A 19282-nucleotide genomic window follows, 5' to 3' on the forward strand; every position below is an offset into this window, starting at 1 on the left:
TGTAGTATATATAAACTAATAAAAAATTTACTGTATATAAACTAGTCATATTACCATGGGTGATACTCAACAAGATGTCAAAAAAAAAGGAACTTATGAACAGTGGACTAAGGAAGAGAGCAATGCATTGTTAGAACTCATGGTTGATGGTGCCACTCAGGAATGGCGTGATAATAGTGGAATTTTTACCAAGCAAACAGTAGAAGAAATGATACTTCCTGCTCTTAACAACAAACTTGGGTGTCATAAGACCTACAACAATTACCAAAGCCGATTGAAATGGTTTAAAAAATGTTGGTCTGCTTATAATACTCTTTTCCGATTCAGCCTGGTTTTGGGTTTGACTCAAATACAAAGAAGTTCACTGCATCAGATGAAGTATGGGAAGATTACATAAAGGTGAGCTTTTAAAAAAAAATACAGTACAATTTATTTCTTTAGAATAACAAACTGAACTCTTGTGCATAGTGCAACTTTAATAATTACCTTGAATTTTTCTTTCTCTAGGCTCACCCTACCTATTCTCATTTCCGCTACGGATCATTTCCTGATTATGAAGACGTGGAATTAGCTATTGGGAATGGTGTTGCTGTTGGAAAAAACTCAATTGGGTTAGGTAATAATGTTACTGATGCAACGACATTAGACGTTGGTGAGAGAGGAGATATAAGCATAGATAACTTTGAGTATGATGTTGAGAATGAAGTGTTTGTGAGGCCAACTCAAAATGATCCAACATTACGCTCTTCATCACCTCTAGGATGTCCTGAAGTTTTAGAGGTTCCTAAGCATAGAAGAAACAAAAACAAAAGAGGTAGAGCTGAGTATGAAGGAAGTTCTAGCTCAAGTGGAAACATCTCTCAAGGTGGCATTATGGAACAACTTAATAAACTCACGACCACTTTCGAAGGAGTTTACAGCCTTTTAGAGAAAAGAGAAAGTCTATTAGAGAAAAGAGAAATGGAGAGAGGATATACAACTTGGGATGCCATCATGGAGATTCCAAATTTGGATGAAGATACTTGTTTAATGGCGTTTGACTTGCTTAACACCAAAACAAAAAAGGATGGCTTCTTGAAGATGACTCCTACACAGTGAGCAAACTGGATATTCCACAAGATGCAAGAGCAATAGTTCTTTGGAGTTATGATGAGTACCTTTGGTTATGTTTGTTTGAATTTGTATGACTTTTTATAAGTCATGTCTTTGCTATGTTATGTTTATTTTGAATTAGGTGATCTTTAAAATTATTATGACTACCTATGGTTTGAACTATTGTATGACTATTGAGATTGCATTTATGCTATTACCTTCAATTTATGTTATGTTTCATTCTCCTTATATTCATATTTTCTTCATAAAGTGTTTTGAAATGAATATGTATTTATATTTATATTTTATTCATAAAGTGTTTTGAAATGAATATGTTTTGAGTCCTAAATCATCCGGACTATTAATATGAATGATAGAGGGTCAGAAATATCAGCTTTCTGCCAGATTTTTCAGTCCTCTTTAGAGGACCATATCTCTTTCCTTAGACGACCATAAACTCTGAAATTTTGTGGGATTGTAGCTGTATGTTTCTATTATTTATTTGTAAAATGGTTTTGTATTTTGAGTCATAAATCGTCCGGACTATTAATATGAATGATAGAGGGTCAGAAATATCAGCTTTCTGCCAGATATTTTAGTCCCCTTTAAAGGACCATATCTCTTTCCTTAGAAGACCATAAACTCTGAAATTTTGTGGGATTGTAGCTGTATGTGTCTATTATTTATTTGTAAAATGGTTTTATATTTTGAGTCCTAAATCGTTCGGACTATTAATATGAATGATAGAGGGTCAGAAATATTAGTTTTCTGCCAGATTTTTCAGTCCACTTTAGAGGACCATATCTCTTTCCTTAGAAGACCATAAACTCTGAAATTTTGTGGGATTGTAGCTGTATGTGTCTATTATTTATTTGTAAAAAAATTTTGTATTTTGAGTCCTAAATCATCCGGACTATTAATATGAATGATAAAGGGTAAGAAATATCAGCTTTCTGCCAGATTTTTAAGTTCACTTTAGAGGACTATATCTCTTTTCTTAGAAGACCATAAACTCTGAAATTTTGTGAGATTGTAGCTGTATTTATATATTATTTACCTATAAAAGGGTTTTACATTGGAATCCTAAATCTTCTAGAATATGAGTAGGAATTATGGCATAGAGGGTCAAAATATCATCTTTTTGTGATCTATTGTTATTGCAAGTTTTGCATTTTGTCTTTATTTATTTGTTTCTCAATGCAGGAATAAGGTTTAGGAATGGATGATATATGGGAGGAAGAAATTGATGAAGAAGAAATGGATGAAGAAATGGAAGAAGAGATATATGAAACAGTTAAGTACTTATTGACGGCAATTCAAGCAGTAATCATCTTATTAAAAGAGAACATGATTATGATTCATCAACGTATTGAACCATCTCTTAAACGACAACCAGTTACTCGGACGGGATATTATTTTATACAAGATATGCTAAAGGGAGACCCACAAAGTTTTCGGGAGTTGCATAGAATGTATCCGGATGTGTTTCTAAAGTTGTGTGACATCATTAGACAGAGTACTCTTTTGGAAGACACAAGGTATATCTGTGTTGAAGAAATGGTGGCTACATTCTTGATTATTGTAGGCCACAATGATCGTTATTGTAATGTTCGTCAAAGGTTTGGTCGCTCACACTTCACTACTAGTCAAAACTTTCACAGAACCTTGAAGGCTTTAAACACAATAGCACCACAGATGATGGTTAAGTCCGGAGGTGTGCCCTCTAAAATTAGGGAAAATACAAGATTCTACCCTTATTTTAAGGTATGATTTTTTTTAAAGTATGATTTTTTTTTTAAGTTAAAGCATGAGTAGAACCTATTTATTTTTATATATTTTTCCCCATATGACCTATACAAATTGTTTGAATTTTATTATTTTAGGATTGTATTGGTGCTATTGATGGAACTCATATTCCTGCCATGGTGAAGGGCCGAGAAGTAAGTAGCTATCGGAACCGTCATGGAATTCAATCTCAAAACGTTTTGGCAGCATGCAACTTCGATTTGGAATTCATGTATGTGCTTAGTGGGTGGGAAGGTTCGGCACATGATTCAAAATTGCTAAATGATGCATTATCAAGAAGAAATGGACTTGAAGTCCCTCACGGTAATTATATATATATATATATATATATATATATCAACTTTTTAAAAAATTATTTTCATTATGTCGTCATGCTAATAATAAATAATTATACTTTTAGGTAGATTTTTTCTTGTGGATTGTGGATTTGCTAATCGACGCCAATTTTTGTCTCCATTACGCGGTGTACGATACCATTTAAAAGATTTTGGTGGTCAAGGTCGTCACCCGAGAAATGCTAGTGAGTTATTCAATCTCCACCATGCATCATTGAGGAATGTGATTGAAAGAATATTTGGTATCTTTAAATCGCGGTTTACAATTTTCAAAACCGCACCTCCATTCCAATTTGTGACACAAGCGGAGTTAGTGTTAGCTTGTGCCGGACTACACAACTTTCTTAGAAAAGAATGTCGCTCCGATGAATTTCCAAGTGAACAAGAAGATGATCAATCTTCACCATTTCTTGACATGGAAGATGAAAATCTTGAATTGCTTTCTCAAAGCCAACGACAACAAAGAGCGGAAGCTAATGCTTGGAGAACTACTATTGCCGATGCTATGTGGGATGATAGGCCAAGAAATGATGATGATGAAAATGAAGACGATCAAGACAATGAGAATAATGAGGAACACATGGATGGTGAGAATCAAGAGGTTAATGATGATAATGAAATGAGAGAATATGATGCATTCTAATGAATTTCTTCAATTTCGTACCTTTAATTAATCGGTTTAATGAATTCTTATATGGAGTTGGATAACTATATTGATTTTAAAAGTAGTTGCATGACTTTATATAAAGTATTTCGTTTTGACTCAGAAATTTATTTTTTGTATATTGTTTGTGTTGATAGTGTTAATTTATTTATTTCTTGTTATTATAACAATATATAGACTTTATAAGTCCACATAAATAAATCTATTAGAATATGCTTAACTCTATATAGAATTAAAACATTCCATTGAATTTGCCAATTCCATAGATTATAAAAAGTCAATCAGAATCTTTTAAAATCTGAATTGAATACACCCCCGTATTGGGACTAGACTGATGATAAGGCTTCATTGGCAATGGGTGATGAAATCTCATAAAAATGAATGGCTTTATTATTGTCAATGGGTAATGGAATCCGATGAAAAACACAACTGAAACTAGCTGAAAGACGAGAAAAAAAGAGTGGATCTGATACCCTAATAATAGTCGTATCAAGCCCCGGATATGGTTTCCAACAGCAAAAGGGGGTTCAATGTCTGGAAAACATAAGATCACCATTTTATTTATGTTTTTGGGCAAGAGGCACATAGGCCTGAGAAAGAGATACAAGAAGAAAAACAACCGCTAAAAGGAACACAACAACTACGGTCACTGGAAACAAATGTGGCAAAAGGAAACTAAGCTACGGAGGGCCGGGTAAACCGTCGGCCCTAAGCACATTCAAAAGCGAAGTTGGGGGGCTTCCGTGCAATTCAAGGAGCACAACTTCTGCCAAGCGATTTCCATCACGACGAGTCCAATTCCAGAGGAAGGAGAGCCCACACAGAAATAATTATAGGGGTGAGCTTCCAGTTGTAGTTCATGCTAGCAAAAGCCGAAATAAGATCACCATGTAGAAATAAGAAAACAGGACAAGAAAACGAATTCGATGATCACAGATTCTTTGAACTTGAATTAAGGCAGGGGGTTTTTTGGGGGTGCAGAATGAATTTGAAACAAGGCTGATATGTATTAACATCTGATGGAATGTAACATAACTCCCACAAACATTATCGAAATTACGAACATTATGGAAACAACAAAACAATATGAACACACAATCAATCAATCAGAAACATAACATAAACATTCAGCGTCATACTAAAACTATAAGAAATAAAATCCATCAACTCACATAAAAAAAACTAGTAGAGCCATTAAGTTCGAAACACATAATTTAAAATACTAAATTCAAAACATAAAAGATAGTCATAGTTCCAATCTCAATAGAAGAGAACTAATCACTCATAAACATCCTACAAGGCTCCAGTCTACAAAAACACTCCAGCAGCAGCAGAAGCAAGATGCAGATTGAGAAGACCCAACAGGTGCCTACTTCGATCTCTGTCTCATCTTTCGGCGCTTCCTCTTCAATCTCCTCATCCTCTTCTTCTTCCACTGCAACAATATTTCACATCACACAATACCAATTCAACAACAAATCACAACAAAGACTTCATATTCAGATTTAAAGAAACTTTCAGATGCATCAAATCTAAAATCGGAGGGAGAGAAAGGGGATATAAGAAATTACCTTGGCCCTCATCTTGGGCGGGGAAAGGTGATGCTACTTCAAAACGACGGCGGAGCTCTCTCAAGGGTTTTGACGTGAGTGACGAGTCTGAAGGCCCTGAACCCTAGTGCGTCTCCTGCGTTATATATATAGTCGTGGGCCTGGCTGTTTTGGGCTTTTAGTTATGTTCTAAAGATTACCTGGATTGGATTTTAAGCCAGCCGCTATTTAGTGGAACAGTCATGTAATGTCTCATGATACATGACTCATGAGGTTCTAATTACATTGCGATTACATTAGGCAAAATCTTAAGAAAAAAACACACAGTTTACTCTATTGAGAATTTTAGTTATTTAATTTTTGAAACTATCATATAAGTGTATGAACTATTGAATTCGATATACTTTCAATACATTTCCGTTACTTTACGTGTTTTTCGTCATACATTCAACTCAAGGGTATTTTCGTCATTCAATAATGATGAAAAAAATACTCACAATTAAATGCCTTAATTTAAATGAGTAACACAAATAGAAATTACAGGATAATTAAATAATTGGACCCATTTTCATAAGGGTAAGTGTCATCATTTGGCCCGTGGGCGGCCTGTAGGTAGCCCGGCCCGATCAAGCCCTATCAAAAGCCCATTTTATTTTTAAAATTAATAATTTTATATGTATTTATGTGCCGTATATGTTAATTAGTTAAATTATTTTGTTATATTTCTTATCTTTCATACTATATTTAATTAAATAATTACCATTTCTTTTTCTTCTTTTTTTAAATAAAAATATACATTACACATAAAATAATGAGCTCGGCCCGGCCCGCTCAAAAAACCCGTAAGGCCCGGGGCCGTGGATAGCCTGTGGGTCTTAATTTTATTAGTAAGCCCGACCCGGTCCGGTGGAAAAATTGAAATAATCGTAAATACTCGGCCCGGCCCTTAAGTAAGGGTATATCACATTTTGACGCAAACATCCGCCCTAAACCCATATGAGGTATAAAGTGGAGATGCCCAAGAAGGAGAAGAGAGTTGCCGACCACTTCATCAGGCTTCTAATCTTTCTTAGAAGCCCAATACCATAGCTGCTGTTGCTAGAGCTAGAAGAAGTTCTCTCTTTTTTTTCCCTTTTCTTTTTTTGGTCTTTTTGACCCTTTATTAACCAAAAAAATAAAAAAGAAGAAGCCCAATACATATTGATATCCTCATCAATTTATGTCAGACGAGGAAGCTGACGAAGCTGAAGTGAACCAACACCAGTTTCAGAGTCATTGGGAACTGAAATCTGAGGCGAGTCTGATCAGATGAAAAACGGAGATGACCACGGCGAGTCATCGTACCCAAATGCCGACCAGACTGAAAACCAGAAGAACAAGACAGCAATGGGATCGGAGGCTCTAGCAAAGGGACTGTCTTCGACTCTCGTCACCATCATTAAGGACTTCGACTCCAAAGCTCAGCAGACCTTCAGTAGCCAACACCAGCTCTCTGAAGCCCTCGATCGCCTCACCCGCGGTAACTAATTAACTGATCGTTTTTACTTTTTGGGGGTAATTTATGATTATGTTGTTGGTTTTTGAGATGGTAAGATTTTGGTGAGCAGAGCTGGATAAGCTGTTGGAAGATGCGCCGATGCCGTTCATAATGCAACACGCGGCGAAGATAACGGCGGTTAGGAAGAGGGTTTTGTCTCTCAACTCGGTTTTGAAGAATGTTCAACGCCGTCTTGATAATATAGACCGCTTGTTAACTTTGGGAGTTCCGCATCAAACTCAACATGGTATGTTTCTGTGTTAATCTAGGGGAAGATTAATGTTTAAAAAAATACTACTTTGGTTTTCATTATGCTCAATGTTGCTGAAAGTAGTGGACTTTCACAGTACAATGTCAATTATTACCCTAAGTTGTGATTAGTTTGTGGAACTCAATTCAAGCTTAATTGATCTGGAAAAGATAATACAGGTTATTCTTGTTATAGGACGAAAGAGGTATAGGTCATAGAGATGTTAACTTTTTGTAGTTTTTCTTGGAAGTGATTGAAATCAGTAGGATTTGTAGTTATAACTCAAAGTGCACTGTTCTCCTTACGTTCAAAACTAATCTCTCTAAGCAATGTATGTGTATTAGACTGATAGTCATGTGCCTAATGATCATTCCCCGGGACAAGTTTGGAGTTCTAAGTATATGACTAAAGAAATCAATGTTTTGGGCTTTTGGCTTTGCTTGGGTCTGACATTATAGCCATTTGTTGTTCATTTCCAAACTCATAGTTTGGATGAATGCCTAAAAGTAGATTGCATAATCCCCTGTGTGTGTGTGTGTGTGTGTGTGTGTGTGTGTCATGGCATAATGGACATGAAATTCTGGTCAGGAAGGTCTGTTGATGACAGATATGATTTCAAGGATATGTAAAGCATTAAAATTGTGTTCACACACTTCATTTAACTCAAAAATTGGATCTTGTTGGATGAGAATGACTGATACATCTTAAATCTAATTTGCAGATAAGAGTCCTAAGACAAGCACCATACATTCAGGGCTGCAGTAACACAGCTGTGTATTGGAGGTAAGAGACTTGTGTTCTTGTTTATCGGAAAATATAAGTACAGACTTTGAACTTGGAATAATTACATATTTTCTTTATATACCAAAAATCATTATTATGCTGTAGGATGTAGAACGTTAGTATACTGACTCAAAGTATAATGATACATACAGTTTCACCTTGTTTCTGATTGAGACAGTAGAGAAGTCTTGTTCAATAATATTGGAGTTATTGCACCAGCGGAATGCAAATTCCTTTGTGTTGCTTCTTTTAAGGGCTTGTTGAATAATTATCCTTCTGTTGTACTGGGCGGTGTAAATTATGATTAGAAGCTGTAAATATCATTCATATTCAGACTTGCAGACTAATTATAACCATGTGCAGTCTCTTACGAATCTGTCCTTATCAAAGTTCATGTTATCATAGTATCTAAACTCCCTTGATCTGTATCTTACTATCCTTTGATCTTTTCTCTTAACTGATTGATGGTTTCATCCTAATTTCTTAATTGTAGTCAATCTCCAAGACTGATTAGCACGGTATCAGGACTGCAAGGGACAGCCTTATAGATTTTGCCTGTTTGGCTCTGTCAATCAACTAATTGAAGAATTTTTCCATCATTTGGGCCTAAGCTCACGAGCAGATTTAAAAGCCACAAGTATGCTCCATCATCCGACACAGATGTTATCTGAAAGTCAGAATTGCTCAGTAGTAATGGAGAATGTGTGGAATATCTGGTGTAGCTATGGACATGAGTGGAACATTTGGGGTTCCGAATGGTTAAATGGTGGCAATGGAAGCTTGCTAAAGTTGGCACTGCCCCCTTCTTGTTTGAGAGATGAGATGAGATGAGATGAGAGTCAGTTTGCTCAACTTTCAGAAGGGGGAATCCTAGTTAGCATCATTTGTATTTGATGAATTCAATATATACACTTTTGTTTCGCTAGAGAGCAACAAATAGTTTTCTTATTGCAAAAATTTTGGGGTATAATCTGTGTGAAATGTTCATGCTGTCTTTTCATCAACACCTCTATGAATTTTAGCAAGTAATCTAAACCTTGCACCATTGTGGTGGTTTCGATGCTCATCTTATGCAACTGTGATTAACTTGTTTAAGTTGCGAATAGTAAATTAAAGACGGACACCTGATGCCAAGTAACATTACAGAATTGCTCTTGTAAAGTAAAAAAAAAAACTGAGACCAAGTAAATAATATCCCAAAACGATGGGCTGTATTAGAGGATGAGGCCCAAAACAACATGGTAACCCTAATCTCACCCTTATAAATAGCGGGGTTCTGTATCGTTTTCCCTCATCTTCTTTCTGCGATTAGGAGTCTGCTTGTTTCTGTTCGTAGGGTCATAGTTTCATATTAATAACTAGGAAAGTGATCAGATATCATGTCGCCCCAGTCTTACCCGCATCAAAAAGATTGATGCTTGGTGGTGATTGACTCTGTTTCTGATTCCCTCTTCTTCTATTTTGTTTTCAAATTTCTGTTCTTTTGTAAATCGCAAGGATTTTGAAAGGAGATATGATGATGAATATCCCATTGTTCCATCACTGAATTCAACTTTGATGACAAATCAACCAAATTACATGCACTACCATCTGATCTCTTGCTTCAAAGTCCTTGCGTGTTTTCGTTTGTTCTTTAAATTGTGTTGTTGTGTGATTTACAATGCCTAGCGGTATCTGATGCACAGATTTAATCTTGTGGCTGAGCATGTCGTTAAACCTGTGCCAAATTGATCTGAAAACAGGTCTTGCGACACAGTTTGCTTTTTGATTTTTTTTTTTAATAAGCACTCTGTTACTTAATCCCTGCTCACATTCTTTAAATCTTGATTGTCTATATCATTTCATACATTCCAATTGAAGCAAATGATAATACAGGAGACTGATTTGGATTCTACTTTTCAAAAATCTCATTTAGAAAAAAATATATTAACAAGCGAAACTTCACTACATTAAATATTACAACTCAATCAGTAGTAGAGAACTGAACTAAAGTGTGACATACAAAGGAAATCTAATTCACCGTTTATTTGCATATTTTTTTGGTTTCTTCTAACATCTCAATTTCAATTGGTTAATTTGCATTGTTTTACCTACAGTTTATAGTGTAGGTCCTTATGATGCATTGCATAATGGTTTGCTTGTTTTTATGATGTATTCCAGTACAAAATTGCATCCGCTCAAATAAGAAATTGATTGTGCTCATCATACATATCTGGTTGGTGACAATGATCATTTAGACGATACTCGGCATTGATCATGAAGAAGATACTCGGTAGAACATAACATAATACCACCAATAAAAGAGTTGAAAATATAAAACAGATGCTTGTCATGAAGTGGCTTTGCCAATCAAGGGAATTAAACCATGGGATCAACCATACACATTATATATCACACAATCCTTTCGTTCCTTTGTTCATTGCGAGAAGACTCATAGAACTGGTTTTAATGGTTAGAAACTCGAAGCAACAGAAGCATAATTTGTGCCCTCGTTGTGGAAGATCAATCTTTTAGGGCTGGTACCGAATACCGACCCGCTGCTACCGGATGATTTGGTATAAATTTCTGATTTTGGAATTTTGGAAGCATATAACCGAAACGGGTTCGATACTTCATATACCAACCCGTACCAAAACTATAAAACTCGTATGGGGGGTTAGGGTTGACACAAGCCCATATAATTTCATCGAAAACACATCGCTTCCATTCACTTTACGATTTTATTTTTTCACTTTATGTCTTCGTTTTTCACACTCGATATCAAGTCTTACCCCAATCTCTGAAACTATGCATTTTAGGTTTTGTTTTTTACTTTTTTTTAGGTTATGGTTTGACTTGTTTTAAATCGAAGAAACTTTATGTTTATTTTCTTTATGCAGAAATATGACTTTATATAGTATAAAACTCTCAATTTGTGCAGAAATATATGCATATGTAAGAATTGTATTATTTATGTGAATTTGTTCATGATTGATCTTAGTTAGTGTAGTACGCATATATAAGTCTTGTGAAATTTGTCAGTTTGGTACTGAAAAAATACTAAACCGTACTGAAATTGAACGGTATCGTTTTAATTCGGTATTGAGGTTAAAAATAGTAGTACTGAACCGATACCGATACCGAAATATAAAATTGGTATAGTATGAGTGAGCACAATCCCATACCGGTCTCAGCCCTATAATTTTTATCCATAATATTAGCAGTTTAACACCCAGAGTAAGGACCTAGTGCAATGTTGTAATTGGATATTCACTACAAACATAATCGGCAATAGGCACATTGTTTTTGTGGGATTTACTGAGATATGCTTAGTTATGTGATTTCATTTGCATTGGCCACACCCATTAAAAGCCACAAAAACAATGTGCTTATTGCCCATAATCTTTGTAGTGAATCTGCACTTGTAGGGCTCAAGTCAGCCTGTATATTCTCTTGTCCGCCATGATATTCCACCATTCTCTCTTCTTATTACTGTTCGTAAGTCATGGCAAGAACAATAATATAATCGAACTAGCAAAAGCAAAGGCCAAAGGGGGAATGGGTGATGTATACAAGTTTACACAATTGTAATCAGAACAGAGCTAGTGACTAGTGAAAACGATATGCGTAAAATTATTAGTGACTTATCATTTTTATCGTAAAGATAAATGATCCACGAGAAAAGTCAGAACGAAAATGACAAGAAACACAAAAGGAGGCACTTGAAAACAAAGGGTTTCAGATCAACTCAGTCGTCTCACTCAAGAAGGCCTGCTCTGGTTTTCTATACATCTGTGAGGTCCCTGAGGCTTTAGCCCTAGCTCCTTCCTCTTCCCCCAATAAGGTCAAATACGATACTGCAGCTTTTCCCCTAGCCTGCAGCTTCCAGTACAGATTTTTCAGAATCATAAACATCCAACAAATGCATGCACATAACTACATCCAAGATATGCATCAGCATCACAGATATACAGTATTCACCAATGCAGTAGACCAGTAGTAGTACTTGTACGTATAACCTGGGGCTCAACAGTAGCTTGTAGAAGAGTATGCTGTATATATCGTGTAGAATGTAAACTTGGAATTTTCTGGTTATTCGTGTGGGAGCTAGCATCCCTACCACCTCAATAGTATCCGAACTCCTCTTACATTCGACACTCTCCAGCAAATTAGGTTCGAGATATCCCAATTTCGGTATTTGTGAACCTAGAACAACATCACACTCTAAACTAATAATCAAGATCATAAACTTAAGAAGCTTGTCTAATAAGAATTACTAAGTTGATCGATGACTCGCTGAGGACCTCTTATTTGTTTTCTGAGACTTAGAGAGGCATTTTCCGTATAATTCATTATTTCATTATATATTTGAAGCTGTACTACACACGTACATTAAAGATAAACCGACAGTTTGCACTTGGTTATCGGAAGTACATCATCCAACAATTTCAACTTTGAGTTAGAATTAATTGATGAAAGCTTCAATGATCTGTAAATCTTTTAGAACATTTGTGTAGTAAAAAATTTATTGGTTCTTTTTTCTTGTGACACTTTTGTTTTACTCGCTCATATCTGCTTGGTTGGATCCACATGAATAGTCGATGCTGGGGGAGATGCCAATTATTGGTACTATCCGAGTCAATGAAACTTCACCATCCTAAAATTATTAGAGACTGTTGAAGGACAAGAAGTCTACAGGCAATTGGATTCTAAATGATGAAGATATAAGTATTCTTCTACGCGTGCCTGTCTGAAGGCATGTGAGCCAAACAGACCAATATTGGTCGTGCGATTGCTCCAAACGTTTTTGAAATGCACTAATGCTACACATAAAACTGCCAAATAGTGAGCTTCTGTTCACTCAGCAGTCCAGACTATCTTCGTGGAATTGACGAGAATTATATTGGAGATACATATTTATAAGTTGGATGACATTAGAGAAGTAGGGGGTTTCATTTACCTTCTCATTTCTTCACTTCTAGGAAAGATCCATCTTTTCGGTGGTTCCCAAAATGACATTTACAAGACAACAACATTATTTTTTAAACAAGATGTCAAATCTTGATAATACTCACGTGAACAAGAAATATGACATATCTAAAACTCACCATTAAACCGTCAAGAGACAAAAAGAGTTAAAAACTAGCTAATAGCCTACGTGATTTGCATAATATTTGTGCAAGTGTGCCTTAGTGCATGAAAGTATGTCTCTTTGCTCCTTATACATCTTCTATTAATAAAGTAAGAAGAAATTCTAATGGTTAAATTTTCGAATTACAAAAAAAATTCATAATTTACTAACTTATCAGAAAAGTTAACTTAATTTATAAAAGATATTATCGTAATTTAGATATAAAACTGAAAACAAAACTATGAGAGCGTAGAGACAAAATTATGAGCTTTTGTAAGTGCATAGAGGTAGAAATGTTAGTTTATAAGAAAATAAGATGGTAATGAATGATACTGATCAAAATATTGTACGGCAACAATAGATATAAGATAATCTTCCTTCGTTTGTCTCAGGAAGAAGAAGGTTTGAGAGTATAAGAAAATGGTTGCTCACTTGCTTGTGTACTTGTGTTGCATCAATATATTTTGGGGGAAGATGATCGATATCCACCCTACCGCCGGTGAAGGGCGCATCTCTTTTTTCCTTGGTAGTTGGTACACTTGTTTAGGTACTTGGGCTAGGTGGCTCAGCTGCAAGCAGCCAAATCGTGGTCAAAAAAATCAATTGGGGTTTTATATAATATTAAACACATGGAAATCACCAAACTATTGGGACTGACTAGTCAATTGCCCTATGAAAGCATACCAGTATGGTTTTAATTGGAGCGTCTTCCATTAGAGCTGAGAATCCCTTCCATTATTATCTTCACCAGCAAACTGTGTGATCCATAATCAAGGACGAACTGATCAGAAAACTTGCACTAAAAAAACTCTGTTACAGATTCATATGATGTACTGCTCCATCAATCTGGCCCGTGATTTAGACCGACTATGCCCTTGGTCCCTTCTAAACGATATTTTCTTCACTCTGGCTTTAATGGCTTTCCTCACCAAGGTTCAAAATTTATTTAATATATCTTCCGATATCTCTTTTTAAAAAAAAAATATCTCTTAAGGATAAATATCTTATGTTGATGCTGTGATTATACTTGATTCAGTACGCCGTGCTTCCCGCGTATGTAGTACGCCGTACTCCTGGTCACTTCTCTGTCACAGGTAACACACGTCGTTAGAGCAGAGACCACGGCGGCGTGGTCTTCGACTCTCCGACGCTCAAGTCAGGGTAATGATAATTTGTGCAGAGTGATGGTAGGAAGTTCAGTGTACTTACCTTGTAAGGTCAAGAGTTTGACCTTTTATTGTTGAGTTGAAGTGGATCGTTTACTTGCCATTCGATGTGGGACGACGTCCGATTAAGGTGCTCTCTGGAGCCTTCTTTGAGATGCGCGTGAGGGCACGTCCGTAGTCGGTTTGGGCCGTGGGGAGGCCCGTTGTGTAGTTAGCGCGGCTGACTTGCTGTTAGTGTTGTAGGATTGTGCTATACGTTAGCTTTAATGCGCTGGTAGTTGTGCTGATTATGGCGGGCATAAGCCTATGCCAACAAGTCCCCCCAAGTTCCCAGTCTAGGGAGGTAATTTCTTGACTGGGGAGTTAATAATTGAGCGTCTTGCCATGATCAGCAATGGGTCTTGCGGACCCTCTCGTAGTCCCCCCACTCCCCGGTTAAGGAATGCCGAGTTTTTGTTTAGTATGTTTGATCGCTTCTCTCTGTTGGGGACTTCTTATATCGCTACTTTTGAGCATAGTGCGTCCGTCATAGCGTAGTAAGTTCTTACGCGTAGGACGTCTTATCGCTGTCTTTGAGCGTAGTGCGTCCGTCATAGCGTAGTAAGTTCTTACGCGTGGGACGTCTTATCGCTGTCTTTGAGCGTAGTGCGTCCGTCATAGCGTAGTAAGTTCTTACGCGTAGGACGTCTTATCGCTGTCTTTGAGCGTAGTGCGTCCGTCATAGCGTAGTAAGTTCTTACGCGTGGGACGTCTTATCGCTGTCTTTGAGCGTAGTGCGTCCGTCATAGCGTAGTAAGTTCTTACGCGTGGGACGTCTTATCGCTGTCTTTGAGCGTAGTGCGTCCGTCATAGCGTAGTAAGTTCTTACGCGTAGGACGTCTTATCGCTGTCTTTGAGCGTAGTGCGTCCGTCATAGCGTAGTAAGTTCTTACGCGTGGGACGTCTTATCGCTGTCTTTGAGCGTAGTGCGTCCGTCATAGCGTAGTAAGTTCTTACGCGTAGGACGTCTTATCGCTGTCTTTGAGCGTAGTGCGTCCGTCATAGCGTAGTAAGTTCTTACGCGTGGGACGTCTTATCGCTGTCTTTGAGCGTAGTGCGTCCGTCATAGCGTAGTAAGTTCTTACGCGTAGGACGTCTTATCGCTGTCTTTGAGCGTGGTGTGTGTAGGTTGGGATCAGCGCCATTCTTGCTGTGGGGAGCACGTGTCATACATGCATTGGGTGGATGTTTCGTGAACGTTTTGAATTCGTGGGGTGACGTTATCCGAGAAGACAGTTATTGCGTGTAATTAAGGCGTGTGTAACCGAAACGTTGCCTCGGTAACTCAGGCCACGTGGCGAGATCTGGAGCGATGCCTCTTGGGTCGACGACTAGGATGCGAGTAACGGTTTTCTGAATCTGACGGTTAAGGATCGCTGCTGAAGGATCAACGGGCAGGATGTGAGGTGGAGTTTACTACAAAAGGGTGAAAGGGACAGAATGGCTGTCATTATCGACAGACCCAAGTTTTCGAAATCCAAATTCTCTCATTCCCTCTCTTTTGCTCTTGTCTGTTTCCTTTCCTGCCAAGCGTAAACTCATCGGGATTTTGGCGTGAATCGGCTTTTTGAGGTATGTTTTCTGGTCGGATCCTTCTTTATTCGGTTTGTGGCTTGTTGTTTGTTGGTAGATTTGTGTTCGTAGGGTAAATCGGTGGCCTTGGGTTTTGGGTCTTTCCGGCAGATATGTGGGTTTTGGGTCCATTTGATCTTTAGATGATTATTTTCCGGCAAGGTGGGGTGTTTGTATGGGCGGTGCGGATGGGTTTTCGCCGTTAACTGGGCTTGGTGTTCTTCATGTTCTTCGTGTTCTTCGTGTTCTTCATATTCTTCAAACTTGTTCTTGCGAGGTTCGTAGGATAGATCTGACTTTACTTTTTGACTTCTAGTTTTAGGTTGTTCGCCTTTGACTTCGGTGTTGCTTGCTGCGGCGTAATGTCTAGGATAATTATACTAACTGATAGCGATTCCGCGTCTGCAGAAGGAAGTTGGTCCGCGTCGTCATCCGCTTGGTCGTGGACAAGTGAATTAGAGACCAACTACTTGGACTTGGTGCGGCGTAGTGGTGGAAACGATTTGCATCGCGAAGATCGTTCTACTGTCTTTGCTAGGGTGTTAGCGAACTGGGATACGAGTGAGTCGTCAAGCACCATGGAGTCGCAACGTGAAGAGACTGGAGAAAGTGAAGGAGTATCTGAGCGTATTATAAGTGCTTCGGGGACTAGCACTTCAGGCCCAACGCTGAGCCCAGCGCCTGTAAGGCGCTGGTTAGATGGTGGTGTGCAGAGGTCGGAAGTGGAGGAGGCATATGGAGCCGACTCTGCCGCAGTGAGTGGTTATGTCGAGGAATTTAAGTTACCTGGGACTATCCTCGCCCGTGCGATTCGGCGTGATGAATTTGGTTCAATGTTGCCAAACGGGCATGCGTTGGTGAGCCCCTCCGTATTACGACTTGGGGTGGAGTTGCCGTTAGACCCTCGTCTGCAATGTCTTGTGGCGGAGTTTGGCTTGGCCTTTGGCCAGGTGAGTTATAACATGTGGCGGGTTCTTCTCGGTCTCTGTTCATTATTCTACCTGTCGGGGTGTTCGGCTCCTACTGCGGCGGAGGTTCTCCATTTCTTCAAAGTGGATTACAACCAGCGTAATGGTAATGGGGGGACCGCGCGGTTTGTGAGGCGGGATGAGCGCAGTGAGTACCAGGTTTTAGAGAACTGGCCCACCTCGGAGGCGAACTGGAGAAAAAACAGCTTCGTGGTGGAGGACGGGTGGGAGTATGGGCGCATTAACGGGGTGGAGTACATCCCAAGAAAACGTATTCCCTCGCGGTTCCGGGCTATTAACTGTAGGTTTCAATGCTTTACTAACTTTTGTTACTACGGAATGATTGTTTGCTGATGCTACCTTCGCTCTGTTTTTGTTTATGTAGCTGGAAGGAGATTGGTTTTGTCCGAGCGAGAGGTTGAACGGGTGAATCGTGTAACTTATCTTTGGAGGTGTCAAGGTGAAGACTTGGTTCACGATTTAAAGGTATTGACGAACCCGTACCTCCTGTTCGAGCAAGGATTACTCCGCCGTCATCGTAAGTAGAAGTGCTCTTTTTTTTTTTTTTTTTTTTTTTTTGTGGCGTATTAATCTGTTGTTATATGTGCAGCTACTACACTCTCGGTGAACAGGAATTTCGAAAAGTCAGAGCGCGTCTGCTACGCCCGGTTTCTGCAGCAGGAAGATCCTGACGTTACGCCGGATACTGAAGGGCTAGCTATCACGATGTTGCGACGCGTCATGTCTAAGAAGGCGGCAGCCTCTACAAAGAAAGTAAACGTCGCAGCGCAGCGAGTCGAGGATTCGTCCGCGGTTGTGGACCTGTCCATTCCCCTGCACGCGAACCTGCCGAATGAGCAGGGATTACCACGCCGCAGTGATGCGGAAGGAGTTGGCCGTATCGATGCCGATCCGCATCTGGCTGATCCGGCGGTGTCGCTTGAGACTGGTAGGAAGAAGAAGCCGCAGAAGGCGAGCGCGTCTTCGAAAAGAGCAAAGTCATCTGCTGCCCCCGAGGATGTGGAGGATGCGGCAGTGGAGGCTCCGCCTCCTAAAAGACAGAGGACTACGCAGCTGGCGCCACTCACCTTCACGGAGTCTCGGGTTTTCGAGGATCTGTCCGCCTTGGACCGCAGTCCTCTGAGCCAGCTAGGAGCTCCGGAACTGGAGAAGCTGGTGTTGTTAAGCCAGCGCGCCGGGCTCGGGGGTTTGAGGCGACCTGAAGGATCTGGTCTGGACCTGCGGAGTCCCCTCGGTCTTGCTGCCACGAGGGCAGCGAAGATGGTTTTTAATTTGCTTGATGCGGAGCGGGATGCTCTGGAGGCACAGCGCCACCTCGCCGAAGTGGTTGAACGAGACAGCACCCGTGAGACAAGGGTGTTGCTGCTGGAAAATGACTTGGCCAATGCTAGGGCCAAGTTGGAAAATGCGGCGAACCTCCAGGAGGACCTTCGGCAGGAGGTTGCCCGTCGAGAGGTAGCGGAGTCACTTGCCCGAGAAGCGGCGGCGGAGAGGGATGCGGCGCAGTCTGCCCTTGCGGATGCAGAGGAGCTTGTTAGGAGGATGAGCGAGGAGGCAGAAGCTGAGAAAGCCCGCGTAGCAGAGGAGGCTGCGTCTAGCGCCGTGACTGCCTTCAAATCATCTATGGAGATGACTAAGTACTTGGAAGGGTACTATGTCACGGCTGTGGGTGACATGATAGCGCAGTTCCAGGAGCTGGAGATGCTGGATCCTGCGGACTACGAGGTCCGTCTGTCGGAGAAGGGTTTGGAACCGCCGCCCATGCCACATGAAGTGACTCCGCCCTTTTCGCAGCCTACTTCTACTGCGGAGGCTGAAGGTGGTAAGGAAATTTCTAACTCTTCTTCGTCTGGTTTTTCTTGTGATAATGACAGGTCTGATTCTAATCCGGAGACTCCCTCTCCTACTCCTCCTTCTCAGAGCATCAGGATGCACAACCGCCGCAAGGCGAATCGGGGGAAGCGGCGGGGCTAGAAGCTGCGAGTACCGACGATGCGGTCTGAGCAATGCTGGCGTACTAAGTTGCGGGGGAGGAGTAGGATAGGGTGATAAGATCGTTGTAATGCGTCTCCTGTCGCCGTAGTCTTTATGTTTCTGTAATTTTTGTAACGGCCTTTGTGCCGAACTTGCTATCTTTTGATGAATAGAAGTTCTTTTGACCCGTGTTTTTTTTATATTATTGCCGTAGTAATATTGTGATTGTTGTTTTGTGCTTTTGGCTGTATGCTTAATTCTATCTTCGTTGTGCGCACAATGAAATTGTCTGTCGAAGGAATTTAATTGCCATAGTACGCTAGCGTAGTAAGGATCAATGGTTTGAAAAATTCCTCATTTCATTGATAGCCTGGCCGTAGCCATTTTGTACAAAGATAGCTAAAGCAGCGCGCCA

The 19282-nt window shown here is 39.7% G+C and overlaps 3 protein-coding genes, 1 long non-coding RNA gene, 2 other non-coding genes and 1 pseudogene across 6 annotated transcripts; 6 read left to right on the plus strand and 1 right to left on the minus strand.

Annotated features, from left to right (window-relative positions):
* The first annotated feature begins 55 nt into the window (after positions 1–55).
* LOC126786983 (uncharacterized protein At2g29880-like) lies at positions 56–1134 on the plus strand (annotated as a pseudogene).
* A 1176-nt stretch (positions 1135–2310) lies between these two features.
* Positions 2311–3876, plus strand: LOC126786984 (uncharacterized). The gene is made up of 3 exons (XM_050512933.1): positions 2311–2856; positions 2976–3201; positions 3299–3876. The coding sequence occupies exons 1-3, from the start codon at positions 2311–2313 to the stop codon at positions 3874–3876; spliced, it is 1350 nt and encodes a 449-aa protein (XP_050368890.1).
* A 1115-nt stretch (positions 3877–4991) lies between these two features.
* On the minus strand, positions 4992–5613 carry LOC126788634 (uncharacterized). The gene is made up of 2 exons (XR_007671397.1): positions 5469–5613; positions 4992–5332 (listed from the first exon to the last, which is right to left on the minus strand). It is a non-coding gene; the product is annotated as an uncharacterized LOC126788634 (long non-coding RNA).
* A 1074-nt stretch (positions 5614–6687) lies between these two features.
* Positions 6688–9112, plus strand: LOC126788417 (uncharacterized). The gene is made up of 4 exons (XM_050514407.1): positions 6688–6966; positions 7055–7231; positions 7956–8017; positions 8511–9112. The coding sequence occupies exons 1-3, from the start codon at positions 6756–6758 to the stop codon at positions 7997–7999; spliced, it is 432 nt and encodes a 143-aa protein (XP_050370364.1). The 5' UTR covers positions 6688–6755; the 3' UTR covers positions 8000–8017; positions 8511–9112.
* Positions 9113–9379: 267 nt separating this feature from the next.
* Positions 9380–9464, plus strand: LOC126789655 (small nucleolar RNA U31b). Its single transcript, XR_007671571.1, has one exon. It is a non-coding gene; the product is annotated as a small nucleolar RNA U31b (small nucleolar RNA).
* A 59-nt stretch (positions 9465–9523) lies between these two features.
* On the plus strand, positions 9524–9617 carry LOC126789637 (small nucleolar RNA Z195/SNORD33/SNORD32 family). Its single transcript, XR_007671553.1, has one exon. It is a non-coding gene; the product is annotated as a small nucleolar RNA Z195/SNORD33/SNORD32 family (small nucleolar RNA).
* Positions 9618–16266: 6649 nt separating this feature from the next.
* LOC126786985 (uncharacterized) lies at positions 16267–18526 on the plus strand. The gene is made up of 4 exons (XM_050512935.1): positions 16267–17173; positions 17258–17410; positions 17483–18485; positions 18523–18526. Exons 1-4 carry the CDS (start codon positions 16267–16269, stop codon positions 18524–18526), a joined length of 2067 nt encoding a protein of 688 aa, XP_050368892.1.
* The last annotated feature ends 756 nt before the right edge of the window (positions 18527–19282 follow it).

This window comes from Argentina anserina, chromosome 3 (assembly GCF_933775445.1).
Source record: "Argentina anserina chromosome 3, drPotAnse1.1, whole genome shotgun sequence".
NCBI lineage: Eukaryota > Viridiplantae > Streptophyta > Magnoliopsida > Rosales > Rosaceae > Argentina > Argentina anserina.

Bases quoted from the DNA above. Each gene is read 5' to 3' on its own strand.
- LOC126786984 (XM_050512933.1), top strand. From the start codon at position 2,311: ATGGATGATATATGGGAGGAAGAAATTGATGAAGAAGAAATGGATGAA. The intron at 2,857-2,975 runs GTATGATTTTTT...TTATTATTTTAG, and splicing joins GATTCTACCCTTATTTTAAG to GATTGTATTGGTGCTATTGA. The intron at 3,202-3,298 runs GTAATTATATAT...TTATACTTTTAG, and splicing joins TGGACTTGAAGTCCCTCACG to GTAGATTTTTTCTTGTGGAT.
- LOC126788417 (XM_050514407.1), top strand. From the start codon at position 6,756: ATGAAAAACGGAGATGACCACGGCGAGTCATCGTACCCAAATGCCGAC. The intron at 6,967-7,054 runs GTAACTAATTAA...TTTGGTGAGCAG, and splicing joins CCTCGATCGCCTCACCCGCG to AGCTGGATAAGCTGTTGGAA. The intron at 7,232-7,955 runs GTATGTTTCTGT...TCTAATTTGCAG, and splicing joins TCCGCATCAAACTCAACATG to ATAAGAGTCCTAAGACAAGC.
- LOC126786985 (XM_050512935.1), top strand. From the start codon at position 16,267: ATGTCTAGGATAATTATACTAACTGATAGCGATTCCGCGTCTGCAGAA. The intron at 17,174-17,257 runs GTAGGTTTCAAT...TTGTTTATGTAG, and splicing joins GCGGTTCCGGGCTATTAACT to CTGGAAGGAGATTGGTTTTG. The intron at 17,411-17,482 runs GTAAGTAGAAGT...TTATATGTGCAG, and splicing joins AGGATTACTCCGCCGTCATC to CTACTACACTCTCGGTGAAC.